Source organism: Oryzias latipes, chromosome 23, assembly GCF_002234675.1.
Source record: "Oryzias latipes chromosome 23, ASM223467v1".
Taxonomy (NCBI): Eukaryota; Metazoa; Chordata; class Actinopteri; order Beloniformes; family Adrianichthyidae; genus Oryzias; species Oryzias latipes.
This window is the reverse complement of record NC_019881.2, coordinates 64035-81889: the sequence shown is the minus strand read 5'-3', so window position 1 is coordinate 81889 and position 17855 is coordinate 64035. Positions and strand designations below refer to the sequence as shown.

Here is a 17855-nt window from a genome sequence, read left to right as displayed (position 1 = left end):
GTGGCCTAAGTAAAAGCCTGCCTGAGTTGCCTGCCCGAAATGCTCCCAAGGTCGCTCACTTTGAGGTTAACTTATCAAACTAAAAATATGAACTTTTTAGAATGTTATTGATCCCATCATCGGGAAAATATCTTGTTACCATAACTCTGTTGAAAATAGAATCAAACAATGCCCCAGTGGATGGTTTCAGACCCAGAAGTGGTGGAAAACATCCCAGGAAGCGGTAGGACACAAGCCACTATACACATTAGGTGTAAAAAAAAAAAATGGTACATGACTGTAAAATTTTTTTAAATTGGTGGATATTAGGAAGATATCCAAAAAAAACAGCTAAGGTAACTCAGATCTAAAGTAGGCTAACTGACAGCCGACCGTTGCTGCCAGAGTCAGTCCTGGCTACTGTTGGCTTAGGGTGGGGTACACCTGCACAGGTCCAGGGGCTGGAGCGAGCGCCCCCACCCCGCCTGTCCCGGGAATAAACTGGCCTGGAGCGGGGATCTGCCATAGGTCGGCAGGCAGATGGGAGAGCGGTGCCAGCAGGAAAACGTGAATCCCTCTGCTGCCTCCTCTGGTTTTCCTATTTTGCCTCGTGATTCTCGTGAACCTCTCCCTTCAGCTCTCCACAGTCCCCACCTGCCTCAAATCCACAACCATTGTTCCTGTGCCCAAAAAACATGCTGTCACAACACTCAATGACTACCGTCCAGTTGCCCTCACCCCGGTGATAATGAAATGTTTTGAGAGGATTGTATTAGAACACATCAAAGATAACATCCCCGCAAACCTTGACAAACATCAGTTTGCTTACCGGGCGAACAGATCTGCAGAGGACGCCATTTACACAACACTCCACACAGCCCTGACCCACCTGGAGCAGCCAAACACCTACGTCAGGATGCTCTTTGTGGACTTCAGTAGTGAATTGAATACTGTGATCCCCCATAAACTGGTACACAAACTCCTCAATCTCTCATCCATGCTTTGTTCATGGATTATGGACTTCCTGACCAACAGGCCTCAGAATGTCAGGATGGGGAGCCTGACATCTGACACTATAATCCTGAGCACAGGCACACCACAGGGCTGTGTGCTCAGTCCAGCCCTCTTCACACTTTTCACTTAGGACTGTGCTCCCATCCACTCTTCCAAAACCATAGTGAAATTTGCGGACGACACTACAGTGGTGGGCCTCATTACTGAAAATAACGAGACCTGGTACAGGCAGGAGATCCAACACTGGAGTGGTGTTCAGCCAGCGATCTGGTCCTCAATCCCACCAAAACCAAGGAGGTCATTATAGACTTCAGGAGGACCAGGAGAACGACTCAACCCCCACTTCACATCAGAGGTGAGGAGGTGGAACAGACCGACTCCGTCAGGTTTCTTGGCATCCGCATCTCCAAGAACCTGACATGGACACTGAACACCTCCAAACTGGTGAAAAGGGCCCATCAGAAGCTGTTCTTCCTGAGGAAGCTGAGGAAGGCGGGTCTGGCTCCAGGACTTCTCAGGAAGTTCTACAGGAGCACCATGGAGAGCATCCTCTGCCAGGGCTGTACAGTGTGGTACAGCAGCTGCACAGCAGAGGAGAGGAGGGACCTGTCCCGGGTGGTGAAGATAGCGCAGAGGAATGTGGGAGCCAAGCTCCCAGACCTGGAAGTTATCTATAAAGAGCGTCTACAGAGAAGAGCACGGGCCATCAGAACGGACAGTAGCCACCCTGGACATTCCCTGTTTGTGCCGCTGCAATCGGGCAAAATGTACCGGGTTTTAAAAACAAGGACAAACAGACTGAGACGGAGCTTCTTCCCCAGAGCTGTGGTCTCCATCACCCCCCCCCCCCCCCCCCCGCTTTCCATCTCCCATTGACTTAATCCTATCCATCAGAGACACCCCTCAGTACAACACACAACTATATGTGCAATAAAACTGTTTAATTTATCATGACATCTTATTTAAAGCTTCCTAACGTTTTTTACGGATTTTTTATATTCTTATATTTTTCTATTATTAATTCTTGATGTTTACTTCTTTTTGACTGAGTGCCAACGGTATTTCGATGTAGAAATACACTGACAATAAAAATCTTTGAATCTTTGATTCTTTAATTATCCTCTTTTTTTGACAAACATGGACTTTTTACTCCTAAGAAGAGGGATGTCTGCTGCTCTTTCTTTCCCACCACTCCCACACATTCACACACACCTTGATTTGATTTGATTTGATTTGAAATGGTTTATTTCAAGCAATCAAAGAGAAATAATACACAAAAGCAATACAATCATCAGTTATGCATTCATACAGTAACTAATCAAACCTAGGATAATTAGGCATATTAATAAATATTGCTTGAAAGGGAGTGGAAGGAAGCAAATTTATATAATCCCACCCCGTTATACTATAACCATTTTATTACATGATTTATCAATATCCGGTTCCTAGCTTTTATCAGACAGAATTAAGAATCGTAAAATATCAATAAAGCACATGACAAAGATGAATTACTTAATTATCATGTAAAAATAACTATTTCAGAAATCAACATTGCAAATGCAGATCAGTTATCTAGAATATATGCAGATTATGTTACTTATAAAAGTCATTCATATGATTAAAATATAATACTATATCAGTAAAATACACAACACTGTTTCAGAGATTTTCATAGCAAAATTTCATCAAGTATCAAAAGATAAAAACGTGCAAAATTATGTTACATTAGGAAAGATTTTTGAATCAATTTATCCAATTTTTTTTTTTTGGAGCAAATGAGGTAATATCATTAAAAGTCAATCAATTTAACCATTTTCAACAATTGATTAATCATTTGTTTTACAATTTTTTTGTATTTTTTATTTTTTTATGTTTATTTTTATTTTTTTATGATAAAGTAATGCTGTAAGGGAAAATAAAAAAGGGTCCATAACTGTCGATTGTCCAAGGTTGGTATTTCTTCTTCTGCTGATTGTCAGCCGTTCTTCTGGGTACAAACAGAGTTTATAGTTCTTTTCGATGTTATGTCTGCAGACATTCGATTCAGGTCTATATCCTTCTTCAGCTAATATCAGCGGCGGTGAAAGTTGAGGTCAAGTTGTCTGCAGTTCAAAACTCTCTGCTGAGAATCAGGTTACGTCAGATATTCGGAGAAAGTGATGAATCAAGGCGTCATATTTCTTGAAATTATTTGGCTCTTTGATTTATTACTGCATGTTGTTTCAGACGACCGTGATCAAACACTTCTCAAAGTCCTTCATGGTGTTCACAACCAGAACCTTGGACCGGTCCGGTGGACCGAGTGGTTTGACGTAAATCCTGCAGCCTTTAACCCAAGTGTTCTCAATCTGCTTACGCTTCCTGAGAAGCCTGGCATGTTTGGCGATTTCAGCATTCCTTCTGGTCAGATGGTCGTTCAGATAAACAGCAGATCCTTTCAGGTTCTTCCTTTGATTCATCAGAGCTAGCTTGTGTTTTTGATTGACAAACCTGATGAGGATCGCTGGTTTATCCGTGTCCTTTCTCCTGGGGAGCGGGTGGCAGGTCTCGATGGTGTTTAGATCCAGGGAAATCCCTTTAGACGTGAGAAATGATTCCATTTGCTGTACCAGAGACTCTCCACCATTCTCCGTTTCAGAACTGCTAACGATGCTAGCGCTATTAGCATTAGCAATGCTAGCTCCAGCTGCATTTGCCCGAGGTTTGATCGGTACTCCAGTGAGAATGACATTCTTCTTTCTCTTTCGGCTTTTCCCATCAGGGGTCGCCACAGCGAATCATCCTTTTCCACCTCACTCTATCATGAACATCTTCTACCCTAACGTTAGCCAACTTCATGTCCTCTGTTAAGACATCCATATATCTCCTCTTTGGCCGTCCTCTTGCCCTCCGGCCAGGCAGCTCCATCTCCAACATCCTTCTACCAATATATCCACTATCCCTCCTCTGAACATGTCCAAACCATCTCAGTCTGGCTTCTCTGACTTTGTCGCTAACACAGGCAACATGAGCCGTCCCTCTGATGTACTCGTTCCTTATCCTGTCTAACCTGGTCACTCCTAAGGAGAACCTCAACATCTTCATCTCCGCTACCTCCATCTCAGCCTCTTGTCTCTGTCTCACTGCTACCGTCTCTAACCCATAGAGCAGAGCTGGTCTCACCACTGTCTTGTACACCTTTCCTTTGAGTCTTGCTGGCCCTCTTCTGTCACACAACACTCCTGACACTTTCCTCCACCCGCTCCAACCTGCCTGCACTCGCCTCTTCACCTCTTTTCCACAATCCCCATCACACTGAACTGTTGACCCCAAGTACTTAAACTCCTGCACCTTCTTCACCTCAGTCCCCTGTAACCTAACGCTTCTACCTTGATCCCTCTCGTTCAGACACATGTATTCTGTCTTACTACGACTGACCTTCATACCTCTTCTTTCCAGAGCAAACCTCCACCTCTCTAGCTGTTCCTCCACCTGCTCTCTACTCTCACTGCAAATTACAATGTCATCCGCAAACATCATTGTCCAGGGAGATTCCTGTCTTACCTCGTCTGTCAGCCTGTCCATCAGCATAGCAAACAAAAAAGGACTCAAAGCTGATCCTTGGTGTAGTCCCACCTCCACCTTGAACTCCTCTGTCTGACCTACAGCACATCTCACCACCGTCATACTTCTCTCATACATGTCCTGAACTACTCTGACATACTTCTCTGCCACTCCAGACGACCTCATACAGTACCACAGCTCCTCCCTCGGCACCCTGTCATACGCCTTCTCTAAATCTACGAACACACAATGCAGCTCCTTCTGACCTTCTCTGTACTTTTCCATCAACATTCTCAAAGCAAAAATGGCATCAGTGGTGCTCTTACGGGGCATGAAACCATACTGCTGCTCACAAATCTCCACCTTCTTCCTAAGCCTGGCTTCCACTACTCTTTCCCACAGCTTCATTGTGTGGCTCATCAACTTTATTCCTCTATAGTTGCTGCAGTTCTGCGTGTCACCCTTGTTCTTAAAGATCGGAACCAGAACGCTTCTCCTCCATTCCTCAGGCATCTTCTCACTCTCTAAAATCCTATTGAACAACCTTGTTAGAAATTCCACTGCTGTCTCTCCTAAGCACTTCCATACCTCCACAGGTACGTCATCAGGACCAACGGCCTTTCCGCTCTTCATCCTTTTCAGAGCCTTCCTAACCTCATCCTTTCCAATCTCTGCTACTTCCTGCTCCACAACAACCACATCTTCCTCCCTTCTTTCCCTGTCATTTTCCTTGTTCATCAGCTCCTCAAAATACTCCTTCCATCTTTTCTGTACACTCTCCTGGGTTGTTAGCACCTTTCCATCTCTGTCCTTAATCACCCTTATCTGTTGCACGTCCTTCCCATCTCTGTCTCTCTGTCTGGCTAGCCTGTACAAGTCCTTCTCTCCTTCCTTTGTGTCTAACCTGTCATAAAGCTCATCATAAGCTTTATGTTTGGCCTTTGCCACCTCTCTCTTCACTCTACGCTGCGCTTCCTTGTACTCCTGTCTACCTTCCTCAGTCCTTTCTACATCCCACTTCCTTTTAGCCAACCTCTTCCTCTGGACGCATTCCTGTACTTCCTCATTCCACCACCAAGTCTCTTTACCGTCTTTCCTCTTTCCAGATGACACACCTAGCACCTTCCTACCTGTTTCCCTGATAATCTCTGCTGTAGTTTCCCAGTCCTCTGGAAGCTCATCCTGACCACCCAGGACCTGGCTCAACTTCTGCCTAAATTCCTCACAAGTTTCTTCATTCTGTAGCTTCCACCACTTGGTCTTCTTTTCTGTTTTCCCTCTCTTCTTCTTCCTGACCTCCAGAGTCATCTTACACACCACCATGCGGTGCTGTCTGGCTACACTCTCTCCTACCACCACTTTGCAGTCACTAACCTCTCTCAAATGACCTCGTCTACATAGGATGTAGTCCACCTGGGTACTCCTACCTCCACTTCTGTATGTCACTCTATGTTCCTCTCTCTTCTGGAAGTAAGTGTTGACTACAGCCATTTCCATCCTCTTCGCAAAGTCCACCACCATCTGTCCCTCCAGATTCCTTTCCTTCACACCAAACCTGCCCATCACCTCCTCATCACCTCTGTTGCCCTCACCAACATGGCCATTAAAGTCTGCTCCAATAACAACTCTCTCTCCTCTGGGAAAACTCTCTATGACCTCATCCAACTCACTCCAGAATCTCTCCTTCACTTCTAACTCACAGCCAACCTGTGGCGCATACCCACTGACTACATTCACCATCACCCCTTCAATTTCTAACTTTAGGCTCATCATCCTGTCTGAGACTCTTTTCACCTCTAGAACACTGTTTACAAACTCCCCCTTCAGAATCACTCCTACCCCGTTTCTCTTCCTATCAACATCATGATAGAAAAGTTTGTATCCTCCTCCAATACTACGTGCCTTGCTGCCCTTCCACCTTGTCTCCTGCACACACAGTACATCTACCTTCCTTCTCTCCATCATGTCTGCCAGCTCTCTGCCTTTCCCTGTCATTGTGCCAACGTTAAGAGTCCCTATTCTCAAACCTATGTTCCTGCCTTTTCCCTTCTCTCTCTGGCAACGGACCCTTCTGCCTCCCCTCTTTCTTCCACCAACAGTAGTCAAATTTCCACCGACACCCTGTAGGTTAACAGCATCGGTGGCGGTCGTTGTTAACCCGGGCCTCGACCGATCCGGTATGTCTAAAGTGTTGTGGGTGATTCGCATGGTTATTTTGGCAATTTTTACGCCGGATGCCCTTCCTGACGCAACCCTCTCTATTTATCCGGGCTTGGGACCGGCACAGAAGTTACTGGCTTGCAACCCCTGTGGCTAGATTCCAGTGAGAATGACATTATTCATCCTTAATTGTTGTTCCACATCGTCCAGTCTTTCCTCCAGAATGTCGACCCGGTTTTCTCGTTGCTCGTTTTGAGCCCGAAATCTTCGGAACTCTTCCATCAGTACACTTGTTCCATAAAGGGAAACAGCGTAGCTTTGATATCATCAAGAATCTTTTTAAGGTCTTCGTATTCCTGGTTTTCCTGGGGGCCATGGTCAGCTCTCTTTTTTTGAGAAAATCAACTTTTTAAGTCATTTGAAGATAGTTGTATAGCCGCCGTGAGCCCCCACGTGTCCGTTGTAACCCGGATCAGGAACCCGTTCTTCACCCAGTCACACACACATGCACACACACAAGCACACACACAAGCACACACACAAGCACACACACATGCACACACATACAAGCACACACACATGCACACAAACATGCACGCACACATGCACACAAACATGCACGCACACATGCACACACACATGCACACACACATGCACACACACATGCACACACACAGTCACACAAACAAGCACACACATGCACACACATGCACACAAACATGCACACACACATGCACACACACATTCACCCAGTCACACGCACATTCACATGCACCTTCACCCAGTCACACACACAGGCACACACATACATTCACCCAGTCACACACACATTCACACACACACAGTCACACACACACGCACACACTGTGTACACGCCTGTGACCCTGTGACGTATTTATGACATTTTGTAAACCAGGAACTTTGATATTCAAGACAAGCAAGAGTCCTATTCAGAACAGACGTGCTGTGATGTTCTGTGTGAACGTGAAAGTAATGGATGTTTTTTTTCTTTCTTTATTTCAGACTAGAAGACTCCCCCCCCCAGCCTCTCCGGAAGCAGCAGTCCCCGTCCAACAACGGCACAGGTATGAATCAGCTGATGGTCAGGTGGGTTTCTGAACTGACTGGAAATGAAGGCAGAGGTAGCGTTTTGAAAGTGGGAAGGCGGAGTTAACTGTCCATGCGAGGTGGGGCTACAGGGTGAAGTGGTCGATAGGAACAGAGTGGGTTGGGAGTGTGGGTCATTCTTGGACATGAAGCTGCGTTTGTGACAGTTGGCATGAACAGAATGATTAGGGTTCACAGTTGGGGCTTAGAAATGTAAGAAATCAATAAAAAAGTGCAGCTTTGTTTTTGTTCAGTGATCAAGTGACTTTAGTGTTAAGTTTTGGTGAAAGAGAAATTAGGCTAATTTGAGAAAATGGGTTATGATTTGAGAACACTTTGTGTAGGGCAGACAGGTTCTTTCAGGCAGGGCTAAAATAGGAAATCATCTTTTATTCTGACTTATTGGGATTTTTGGTTGGACACACGAGTCCAACCAAAGTCATACATAGCCATTAAAAAAAAGAAAAGAAAAACATCTTCAGAGTGATATGGAGCCCCACATTGTTCATGATTAAAATAATAAATATGGCCCTTTGCAATCACACAATCATCCAATAAATCTCTAATAAATATAAAAAGATCATGAAATGTGTGTTTAGATCCCACCCACTTTCACTGATTGACAGACAGACTCATTCTGCAGATAAAGCTCATTATGAAATAAATAAGTCAGTCTATGAAATTAAAACAAAGCTACTTTGGAAAGTATTGATTTTGAAATCTGAGGTTCTGTAAAAGCCATGGAGTTGTAATAATATTCCACATATTCCACATATAAAAATAAACTAACTGAAATAACACGTTACAGTAAAAAAGTGTACTTCAATAATCTACTGAATGAAAATAAATACAACGTAAAGCGAGTTTGGGAAATATTAAATAACATCATTAAAAATGGGACAAAAAAGCGAACTTATCCAGATTACTTTACAGATGAGAAGGGTCAAAGCTATGACATCAATGAAGCAGCAAACGGTCTCAATAACTATTTTGTAAACGTGGGTCTAGAGTAGGCAGCGGAAATTCCAAAATGCCAAACTAGCAAAGACAATAATCCACCCATCGAAAGGATCCCACACTCAATCTTTTTCTCTGATGTGAACGAAAATGAACTGATATCAATTGTGAATAATTTCAAGAGTAAAAACTCAAAAGATTGTGAGGATATAGATGTGAAGGTGGTGAAAAAAGTCATTTATAGTGTATCTAAGCCTCTAACGTACATATGTAACTTATTATTACGAACTGGGAGATTCCCAAACCAAATGAAAATAGCCAAAGTGATTCCTATCTATAAGAGTGGAGACAAACACCAATTTACAAACTATAGACCTGTTTCTCTTCTTCCACAATTCTCAAAAATTTTAGAAAAAATATTCAATGGTAAATTAGCTTTATTTATTGAAAAACATAACATTATAAATGAAAACCAATATGGTTTTAGAGAAAATAGATCTACCTCATTGGCTATCATTGATGCTGTGGAGGAAATCACAAATGCTTTGGACAAAAAGAAATATGCAGCTGGAATTTTCATTGACTTAAAAAAAGCATTTGACACTCAATCATGACATCCTACTTGACAAACTGGAAGTGTCTGGGATAAGAGGACTAGCGTTAACTTGGGTCAAAAGGTATCAAACGGGAATAAAACAATTTGTCAAGATTGATGAATATACATCAGAAACCAAAGAAATAAGTTGTGGTGTCCCACAAGGATCAATTATAGGCCCGCTGCTATTCAATATTTACATAAATGACATATTCAATGTTTCAAAGCTTATGAAACTCATTATTTGCTGATGACACAAACATATTCTATTCTACAGACAATCATAGGGAACTTATCAAGGTGGTGAACACAGAGTTAAATAAAATAAAATTATGGATGGATTACAACAAATTATCTTTGAACCTAGATAAAACCAAGGTGATGTTTTTTGGAAACTACAATGCAAATAAAGAGCCCTCAATTGAAATAAATAATGTATTAATCGAAAGTGTTACAGAAATCAAATTCTTAGGGGTTTTTATCGATGACAAACTAAGTTGGAAGCCACACATCAGACACATACAAACTAAAGTCTCAAAAAGTATTTCAATCGTAAATAAATCTAAACATATATTAGGATACAACAGTAGATATTTATTGTACTGTTCTTTAATATTACCATATTTCACCTACTGTATAGAAATTTGGGGGAATAATAATGAGTTCACTACATCCTCTCTTTTTACTTCAAAAACGAGCCGTCAGAATTGTACATAAATCCGGATATCTTGATCATACAAACAATCTATTCTATCAATCAAGACTTTTAAAACTGTATGATCTTGTGGATTTTTACACCAACAACTTTTATACAGAGCCAGTTGGAAATCGTTACCATTCAATATCCAAAAACAGTTCTTAGAAAATGAAGGAGGCTACAGACTGAGGGGATGTAGGAACTTCAAGATCAAACTGATAAGAACCACAAAGAAAGGTTTCTGTGTGTCGGTGTGTGGCACTAAACTTTGGAACGGGTTAAGTAATGAGCTCAAAAAATGTTCAAATATTCAAATATTCAAGAAAATGTATAAAGAAACTCTTATTTCAGGATATGAAGATAAGAGGATTTAAGGATCAACAGGTGTTTGAACAATTCCAAATCCATGAGTGAACTTGATTGTAGTGAAATAATCAAAGCTCTTTTAATTACAACCACTGAGTGTTACATTGTAATGTGCAATAATGATTACTGAAATGTTTCAATTACAATCAATAAGCTATTGATTCTGTTTACTTGATCTGCAATGTGTAGCAATAATTACTAGTTTGATGTTATCATGTGTTCTAATGATGATCAATTATTATTACATATCGGTATCGTTACTGTTTACTGAAATCATGAATGAATGTTTACTGAAGATCATCAATCATATCTAGGCACTGGATTTTGTTACTTGAAGAGAATCTATCTGATCAGAACTGGATTTAAAACACTGTAAAACTGTCAAATGAATGAACTCAGTAGGGGTGGGATTATATAAGCTTGCTTCTTCCCACTCCTTTTCAAGCAATAAATCAAACTCTACTTATACCTCAGTTAATTATCACTGTATTTAATTAAGCATATATGATTTAAGTGACATGTTTGTTTTGTTTTCTGTCTTTTTAATCTATGCATTTCATCATTTCTGTAATGAGTTTGATAAATATGTGTAAATTCTTTATTGCTTTGACTACAATGCTTGAAATAAATCAATAAAATCAAATCAAAAATCACATGATTAAAAATGAAACATTTTAAATGCTGTTTTAAAATAAACAGGATTTTAAAGCGAAATTAAATATATTTAAGAATAGGATGGCTCGTTTAAATTCTGTGTGCAGGTTTTTCACAATTTCATGATCTTTTTATATATTTATGAGATATTCGTTGGTTGATTGTGTGATTGCACAAGGTCATATTTATTTTTTTAACTATGAACAATTGGGGGTCTCTATAGTGTGAATCTACTGCTATGCAATATCTGTAAAAACACCGTACAGCTGGTAGTTGATACCTTGGCTTTAATGTATGCAAAGTGTCACATTTCCAAGCCATTACTTTATTAACCTGTAGCCTGTTCATATGGCACTTGTCCACTGTAACGATCGTTTAGGACTTTTTTTAAATCAGCAGAAAACCTTCGTCTTCCAGGGATGGTCAACTCCAGGCCTCGAGGGCCGCATTCCTGCATTTTTTTCACATACCCTGCTCTGGCTTGTTCTCATTGGCTGGACACACTGGAACCAGGTAATCAGTTATGAGTAGGAGTTGGATATCTATAAATCATGCAAACACACCAGTCCTGGAGGCCTGGAGTTGACCATCCCCTGAAGCTTTATGATCTGTTTATACCAAACGCAATTCGTGCATCAAATTCAGTCTGCCGCCTCTCTTTTGACGCACCTCAGATTCACTGCTGGACACCAAAAATGTGTTCTTGAACTAGATGCTCCCTCAATATGTGGCAGAAGCTACTGTCAATAAAATGTAGCCTCGTTGTTTCATGGAAGCATTGACTATAACTTATTTTCATTGCATGGAAGACACATATGATGTTAAGAGATCTGATTTATTTTTGAAGAGTTCCACAAAAACATCGGTAATCCCGTCTGGGTTCATGACATCATTCCGAGATCCTCCCGGTACGAAGAGGTTCACCATCTAGTGCAGGAGCTGCGTCTGAATGACGTACGCTTTCAGCAATACTTCTGTCCGTCTGTGACCCATTTTGACAACTTAATGTCCCGCATTAATCCTGAGGAGGGACAAAATGAGAATAAAATTACAGAAACTTTTAAGTATTGTCTCGATGCAAATAAGAAACATATCTTAAAGTTGAGGAGAACCAGGCTTTAATTTTGTCCTTTCTACTGATCCTAAGAATTATCTGAGCCGTATCTCTATCACCGTGACACGATCTTTTGTGTTCCGTTGCTCCAATAAGCAGTAGTCACGTCAGACTTCTGGAAATGATGGCAAATCAGGAGATGATTACAGATCACAGCTGGTCAGTGATGGATGTTTATCCAAACGTCTGCTCATCTTTTTGAACCAAGACAGATTCCTGCGCTTTTGTTTGGAGATAGAGTGCTGATGGTGACTCTTGGAGGTTTCAGCTCCCAGGCTTTTGCCGGGACCGGTAGCATGTACCCTTTGGATGAAGCTCCTCTAATAACATCTGATGTTCTTCTACTTCCCGCCTTCAGGAAACAATCTTTGAACTGGTGTTTAATCTTTGACTCATGTTATCAAAGTCTTTATTCAACCAATCATTTAGAATTGCACAATATAAACAATTTCATTGTTTTATTACCAATAATAGAACAAAAGAGCAAAGAAACCTCACTTCTTCTAAAGATTCTACGTTTTTTTTGACGTTTTTTGAGTTTGATCCAGGGGACACTTTGAAGTTTAGCCCATATTGTGATTTTATTTCCTGCACTATGGTAGTCGCCGATTAAACGTGAGATTCTGGTGGAAGAACCTGACCCAGCTGCATGTGTCATGTTCAGCAGAGAAGCAGCAGAAGGAGGTGTGGAGCTCGCGGCTGCAGAAGTGGCTGTATGAGCGCTTCGGCGTTTACATCGAGGACTTCCGCTTCCAGCCAGAGGAGAACACTGTGGAGACAGAAGAACCGCTAAGTGCTAAAAGGTGGGTGGGGACGCTTCAGAACAACGTGCCTGCCCCTCCAGATCCAGACGACAGTGACGGCCTGTTTTGTCACGACTCCTGGTGTTGACAAACTCCAACATGACTTACAGCTGAGGGTAAAATCCCAGACACTGTTTTGCCCAAGGACTCTCCAGCATGTAGGCAGTGGAGGTGCACCTCCCACCTGTGCTTTCTTCTGTCCCACCAAGGCTTCATAGAAACGTTTCATTGGGATCGGTTATATATATTTTTTTAATGAACTCTCACAAAAGCTGAAGAATTGAGTCATCATGTCACAGTTTCACCTTTTTCACAATCTCCATCTTCACTTTTTGTGCTTTTCTTCCAGGTTGACAGAAAATATGAGGCGACTCAGTGAGTATTCAACAGAAAGAACATTTCAGTAAATACATTTGAAAGAAAACATTTTTTTTAACATAAACTTCTTTTCAGAGCGAGGAGCTAGGCCTGTCACCAACTTCTTAAGGAACCTTTCCGCCTTATCAAACTGGCACTCTGTCTACACCTCAGCTATTGCCTTCATTGTAAGCACAACCCTTCAACTTCAGAAGTTCTGTGTGTTCAGGAAACAACCACTTGAGAAACATTCATCTGTGTTTACGAGACATTTATTGGATTAACTGTTCTCTGATTTCATTAGATCTTTGTGTTCTGATTCATAAGCAGGAAATAAAATAAACACAGCAGTGATTTCTTTATTTGGGTCCCTGAAGGGGGCAGATGTCTGATTAGTTCTTCATTAATATCCGTGTTCTGTGGTCGGTCAACATAAAAGAAAACATACCTTAGTCACAAGAAAATGCCAAATTGCAAAGTATTTTTAGAACTTTGGAGGATTTTATTTCTCAGATGGATTTTCCAAACCCCTGAAAGAATCATGAAGCTTCTTTTTGTTTTTGATCCAGATTTACATGAATGCTGCTTGGCATGGTTGGGTTGTTCCCATGTTCCTCTTCCTGGCTATCCTGCGTTTATCCTTAAACTATCTCATCGCCAGGTAACCACATTTAATCCCTTCTTTCTGTTTGTACAAGACATTTTAAACTGTAGAAAATGAGTTCATGTCTGCCTGGGTCCACTGCAGCCGTTTCTGCTTGTGAGTGTTGTTTAGGGGGGGCCAAATGGAGGGTTTACAGATAACTGGAAGCCTCTGGAGGATTTGACACCTTGATGTTGGTGGAATTCCAGAGACACAAGCAGCTTCAAATCTGTGCTTGCTGTGTTGTAACAGTGTTTTAGCAGCTACTTTCCTAATCTGATGTATTTGATTGGCAGAAACTTTCCTTATTCTGTCTCCATCTGCACAAACCCACGAGTGTTCTGAATCAGCCTCAAACCTCTTAATAGTACGAGGATTGCACTTAAGTTAGGCCTGCACAATAAATTGCAAATGTATCGTTATCCCGATTTCAAGCTGTGCAATATCCATATTGCAAAAGTCAGCGAAAATTGCAATAAATGTTAAACCTTAAATGTGTTAAACCAATTTTATGGCATTTTGAACTATTTAATGAATTGAATAAATCCCTTTATCCATTTGACCAATCAGATGGAGCCCTTCACGTTGTTGACCAATCGGGTGGAGCTTTTATGTTAGATGTTGCCCTCCTAATTAGAAGTGGATCATTTGGAGATTAATTTAAGGTATTTTGACTCTAATTTAAATGAAACTTTTGCAGCGAAATGGAAATGTTTTTGTTTTTTTTGCCATTCGTTCATTGTTATGCCCCCCCCCCCCCCCCGTCTAGTGGCCCAAAAAGGACGCAACACAAAAATGAAGCCCCATCTCCCTCTCAAAAGCCAGCAAACTTAAAGCAGGTTAAGATATTTTATTTTGATTGAAACATTAGAGATAGAGTATTTACTTCAGACTGGACCCAGGCCAAAATAACAAACAAAAATTGGCCTACCAAACAAGAACCCAAATCTTACCTAATAAAACAACATAAACCAAAAGACAAGAACTTACCTCCCTAACATAACATAAACATGAGAAAACATGGGTCAAAGTAAATGGCAGTCCACTCCTACAACTCTAAACTCCATATAGCTGGTTTTGGGAGAGGTGGGAGATGTCAAATGAGCCTCCTTTGGTCTTCTTCCTGGTTCCTTTTATAGCAGGTGTGATTCCAGGTGCGACTTCTGGCAGCCAATCCACTCCTGGTGTTGGAGCACCACACCAATCGCAGCCCGGCACCTGCACACTGACATTTGCAAGACACAAAAAGAAAACCACACAAAGAAAAACGTCCTGACGTAACATTCATACATCGCAAGTTATATTGTCATCGCAATATTGATCCCTAATATTGCATATCGCAAGTTTTCCTCATATCGTGCAGCCTTAACTTAAGTTTTAGTAAAATATCCAAGGTTTTTAGCCTTCTCCAAGACATTTAATTATTCAATGCTTTTCAGCAGTTAAGAGATCCTTTTTCTTTCCCATATTGCTTGAAAATGTTGGACTCCTTAATGGTGTGGTATTTCCTTTTTTAGTGGTTTTTCCCTTTTTTTAAGCTAAGCTGGAAAACTAGTGTCTGAGATTGATGTCAGTGATCCAAAAAGCCCAGAGACACAATAAGATCCATGAGTTCAATGGAAAAAGAAATCATTTTATCTTTTTGACACTTGAATAGAATTTTCATTATAATTTAAAACGCACTGTCTAAGCTGCAAGGTTCCTGTAGGAGATATCTGGGAGGACTCTCGTTCATGCAGGACGCAGAACAAGTTTTTAAAAAAAAGTTTGGAACTGAGAAAGCTACTTTTAAATTAGGCGAAACGTTTTCAACCTAAAAACTAAAACAACATACAAATTAGAGATGCAGTCATAAAAGCGATTTGAGCGTAGGGGTAGACTGGATTGTCGACATACTGTCCAGAGTTCCAGTATCTGAACTTTGGCATCAGATTTGTGTTGCATGGTTTCTCAATGTCACGGCTGGAGGGACGGAAACCCAAGTGCAGATGGAAATCAGGCTGAGACTCAGGAATGCGCTTAGGAGGCAATTTAATGCTAACAGAAAGCGCCACAATGTGGGATCACAAAAACACAAAAAGCTCCTCAAGAGAGGGAAAACTGAAAAAGGCAAAAAAGGGAACAACTAAGCTCAGAAAAAGGCTAAGGGACAAAACAGACCTCAGTGTCGGCTGAGTAGGAAAACCACTGACTTAACAGGGACGCACCGACACTGAGGACTGAGTAGCATCAACTTAAATAAGCATGATTGCAAAGTGCAGGCAGCTGTGCACTCCTCCACAGAGAAGACCAGGCAGGAAAGGGAGGGGCCATCCAGGAGGAGCGACAGCCGACTTGCAAATCACAGAGACAGTCAGGAAACAGAACAGAAGAAACACCACACTGTGTCACTCAAATGAAGACGCTTCAGCAAAAATGTGCAGATCAGTAACATTGTAACTGCTCTAAACTAGTACCAAAATAAATGTTCTGCCTCTCTTGGAGAGCGTTTCAGTTTGGCCACTAGGTGGAGCTTATGCTATAGCATTACACTTTATTCCAGAAGCAGGTCGATCGAATGTTAGCATTAGCCGTCTTATTGGAAATTCCATTATATGTTTGCATCAAGCGGACCTTGTTAATGGTAAAATTACTCTGTAGATGTGTCAGAGTTTATTAGTAATGTACCATGAACCTATTCTTGTTTGTTCTTATGTATAGCAGGGCTCCAGACTAACGTTTTTCACTAGGAGCACTGTGGCCCCCTACTGAAAATTTTAAGGGCACAACCAGAAAATTTAGGGGCGCATACCGTAAATCAACATGCTAACCAAATCTACTAATTTCCACTGTATTACTAATGAATACTTTAATAATTGATGCAGAGATTACAATGTGCTGTTTCAAATTCAGTGTCACATTTTAATCTGCACTTTTGAAGATGCAACAACAAGGTAAACAACAGCAGCATCGCTGTCATGACAGTACAAATAAGTGAAGATAACGGATGGAAATGTATGTTGGTGACACCAAATAAGTGCAGCCAAGATGCACAATAAGCGTGTTTGAGATCACCCAGGTGGACGTAACGCCGCACAGATCACCTGGTGTGAGACGTATATTTTTGTTTTTGCTCCAACATCTGCTGTCAATCAAAACAAAAATATCAGAAAAAGGGGTGGGAGCAGCAAGGCCCTAACTTTAGCGAACACAGCTGGAAATTTAGCACTGCACTGACTGAAAGCTGCCCTGATGACTACAAAACAATGCATTATGGGACATGTGTCCTGAAGGTTTTTGTAGTTCAGTGATCAATTAAAATAATTTAAAATACCAACTGATTAAAAAAAGGCTACATACATTACAAGACATTAAAATAAGTATAAAATATATAATAACACAGATCATACTGAGGGAGAGAGGAATATTAAAACTAAATTGAATGGTAAGGACAACTCCAATTTCCTGTTGTCCTTCATTCGCCTTCACCCCCCCCTCCCCCCTGTCTGGTCACCCCAACGATCCAGGCGCGGCGCTGGATCATCTTAAACACGTCTATCGTTGCATTTTCCCCAACGTGTTTTCAGTGTGTAAGGCTAATCTTGTTTTTGCTCGAGCGTGTTTAAAGTTCAAGCCCCGTTAACTGTCACGCATGTAGGTGTGGGACATTTATTCTCCACAGCTGACCCGACTCCTGCGGGAGCGGTGAGCTGCCCTAACAGCCGTGCATAAACCGTTTGTGGTCGGGGGTGACACGCCGCCGCGCGCTTAACCAAAACCCTAAACCTTCCTCCGGGTCTGTGCGACCCAGAGAAAAGTTCAGCACGGACTGCATGTATTTAGAAAATTACGAGCGAATAAATACGTTCTAAAGGAAAGTAAGGAAC

The 17855-nt window shown here is 41.4% G+C and overlaps 1 protein-coding gene across 5 annotated transcripts in view; it reads left to right on the top strand.

Moving 5' to 3' along the window:
- The window catches only part of gramd4 (GRAM domain containing 4), a 136093-nt gene that overhangs the window by 75178 nt on the left and 43060 nt on the right, over window positions 1-17855 (top strand). For 4 of the 5 annotated variants that reach the window (XM_023952571.1, XM_023952573.1, XM_023952574.1 and 1 more), the window contains 5 exons: window positions 7720-7781; window positions 12851-12989; window positions 13339-13364; window positions 13443-13534; window positions 13916-14007. In XM_023952571.1, the coding sequence (XP_023808339.1) occupies window positions 7720-7781; window positions 12851-12989; window positions 13339-13364; window positions 13443-13534; window positions 13916-14007 (411 nt within the window). The remainder of the gene's footprint in view (window positions 1-7719; window positions 7782-12850; window positions 12990-13338; window positions 13365-13442; window positions 13535-13915; window positions 14008-17855) is intronic. The other variant, XM_023952572.1, reaches the window with a different exon arrangement.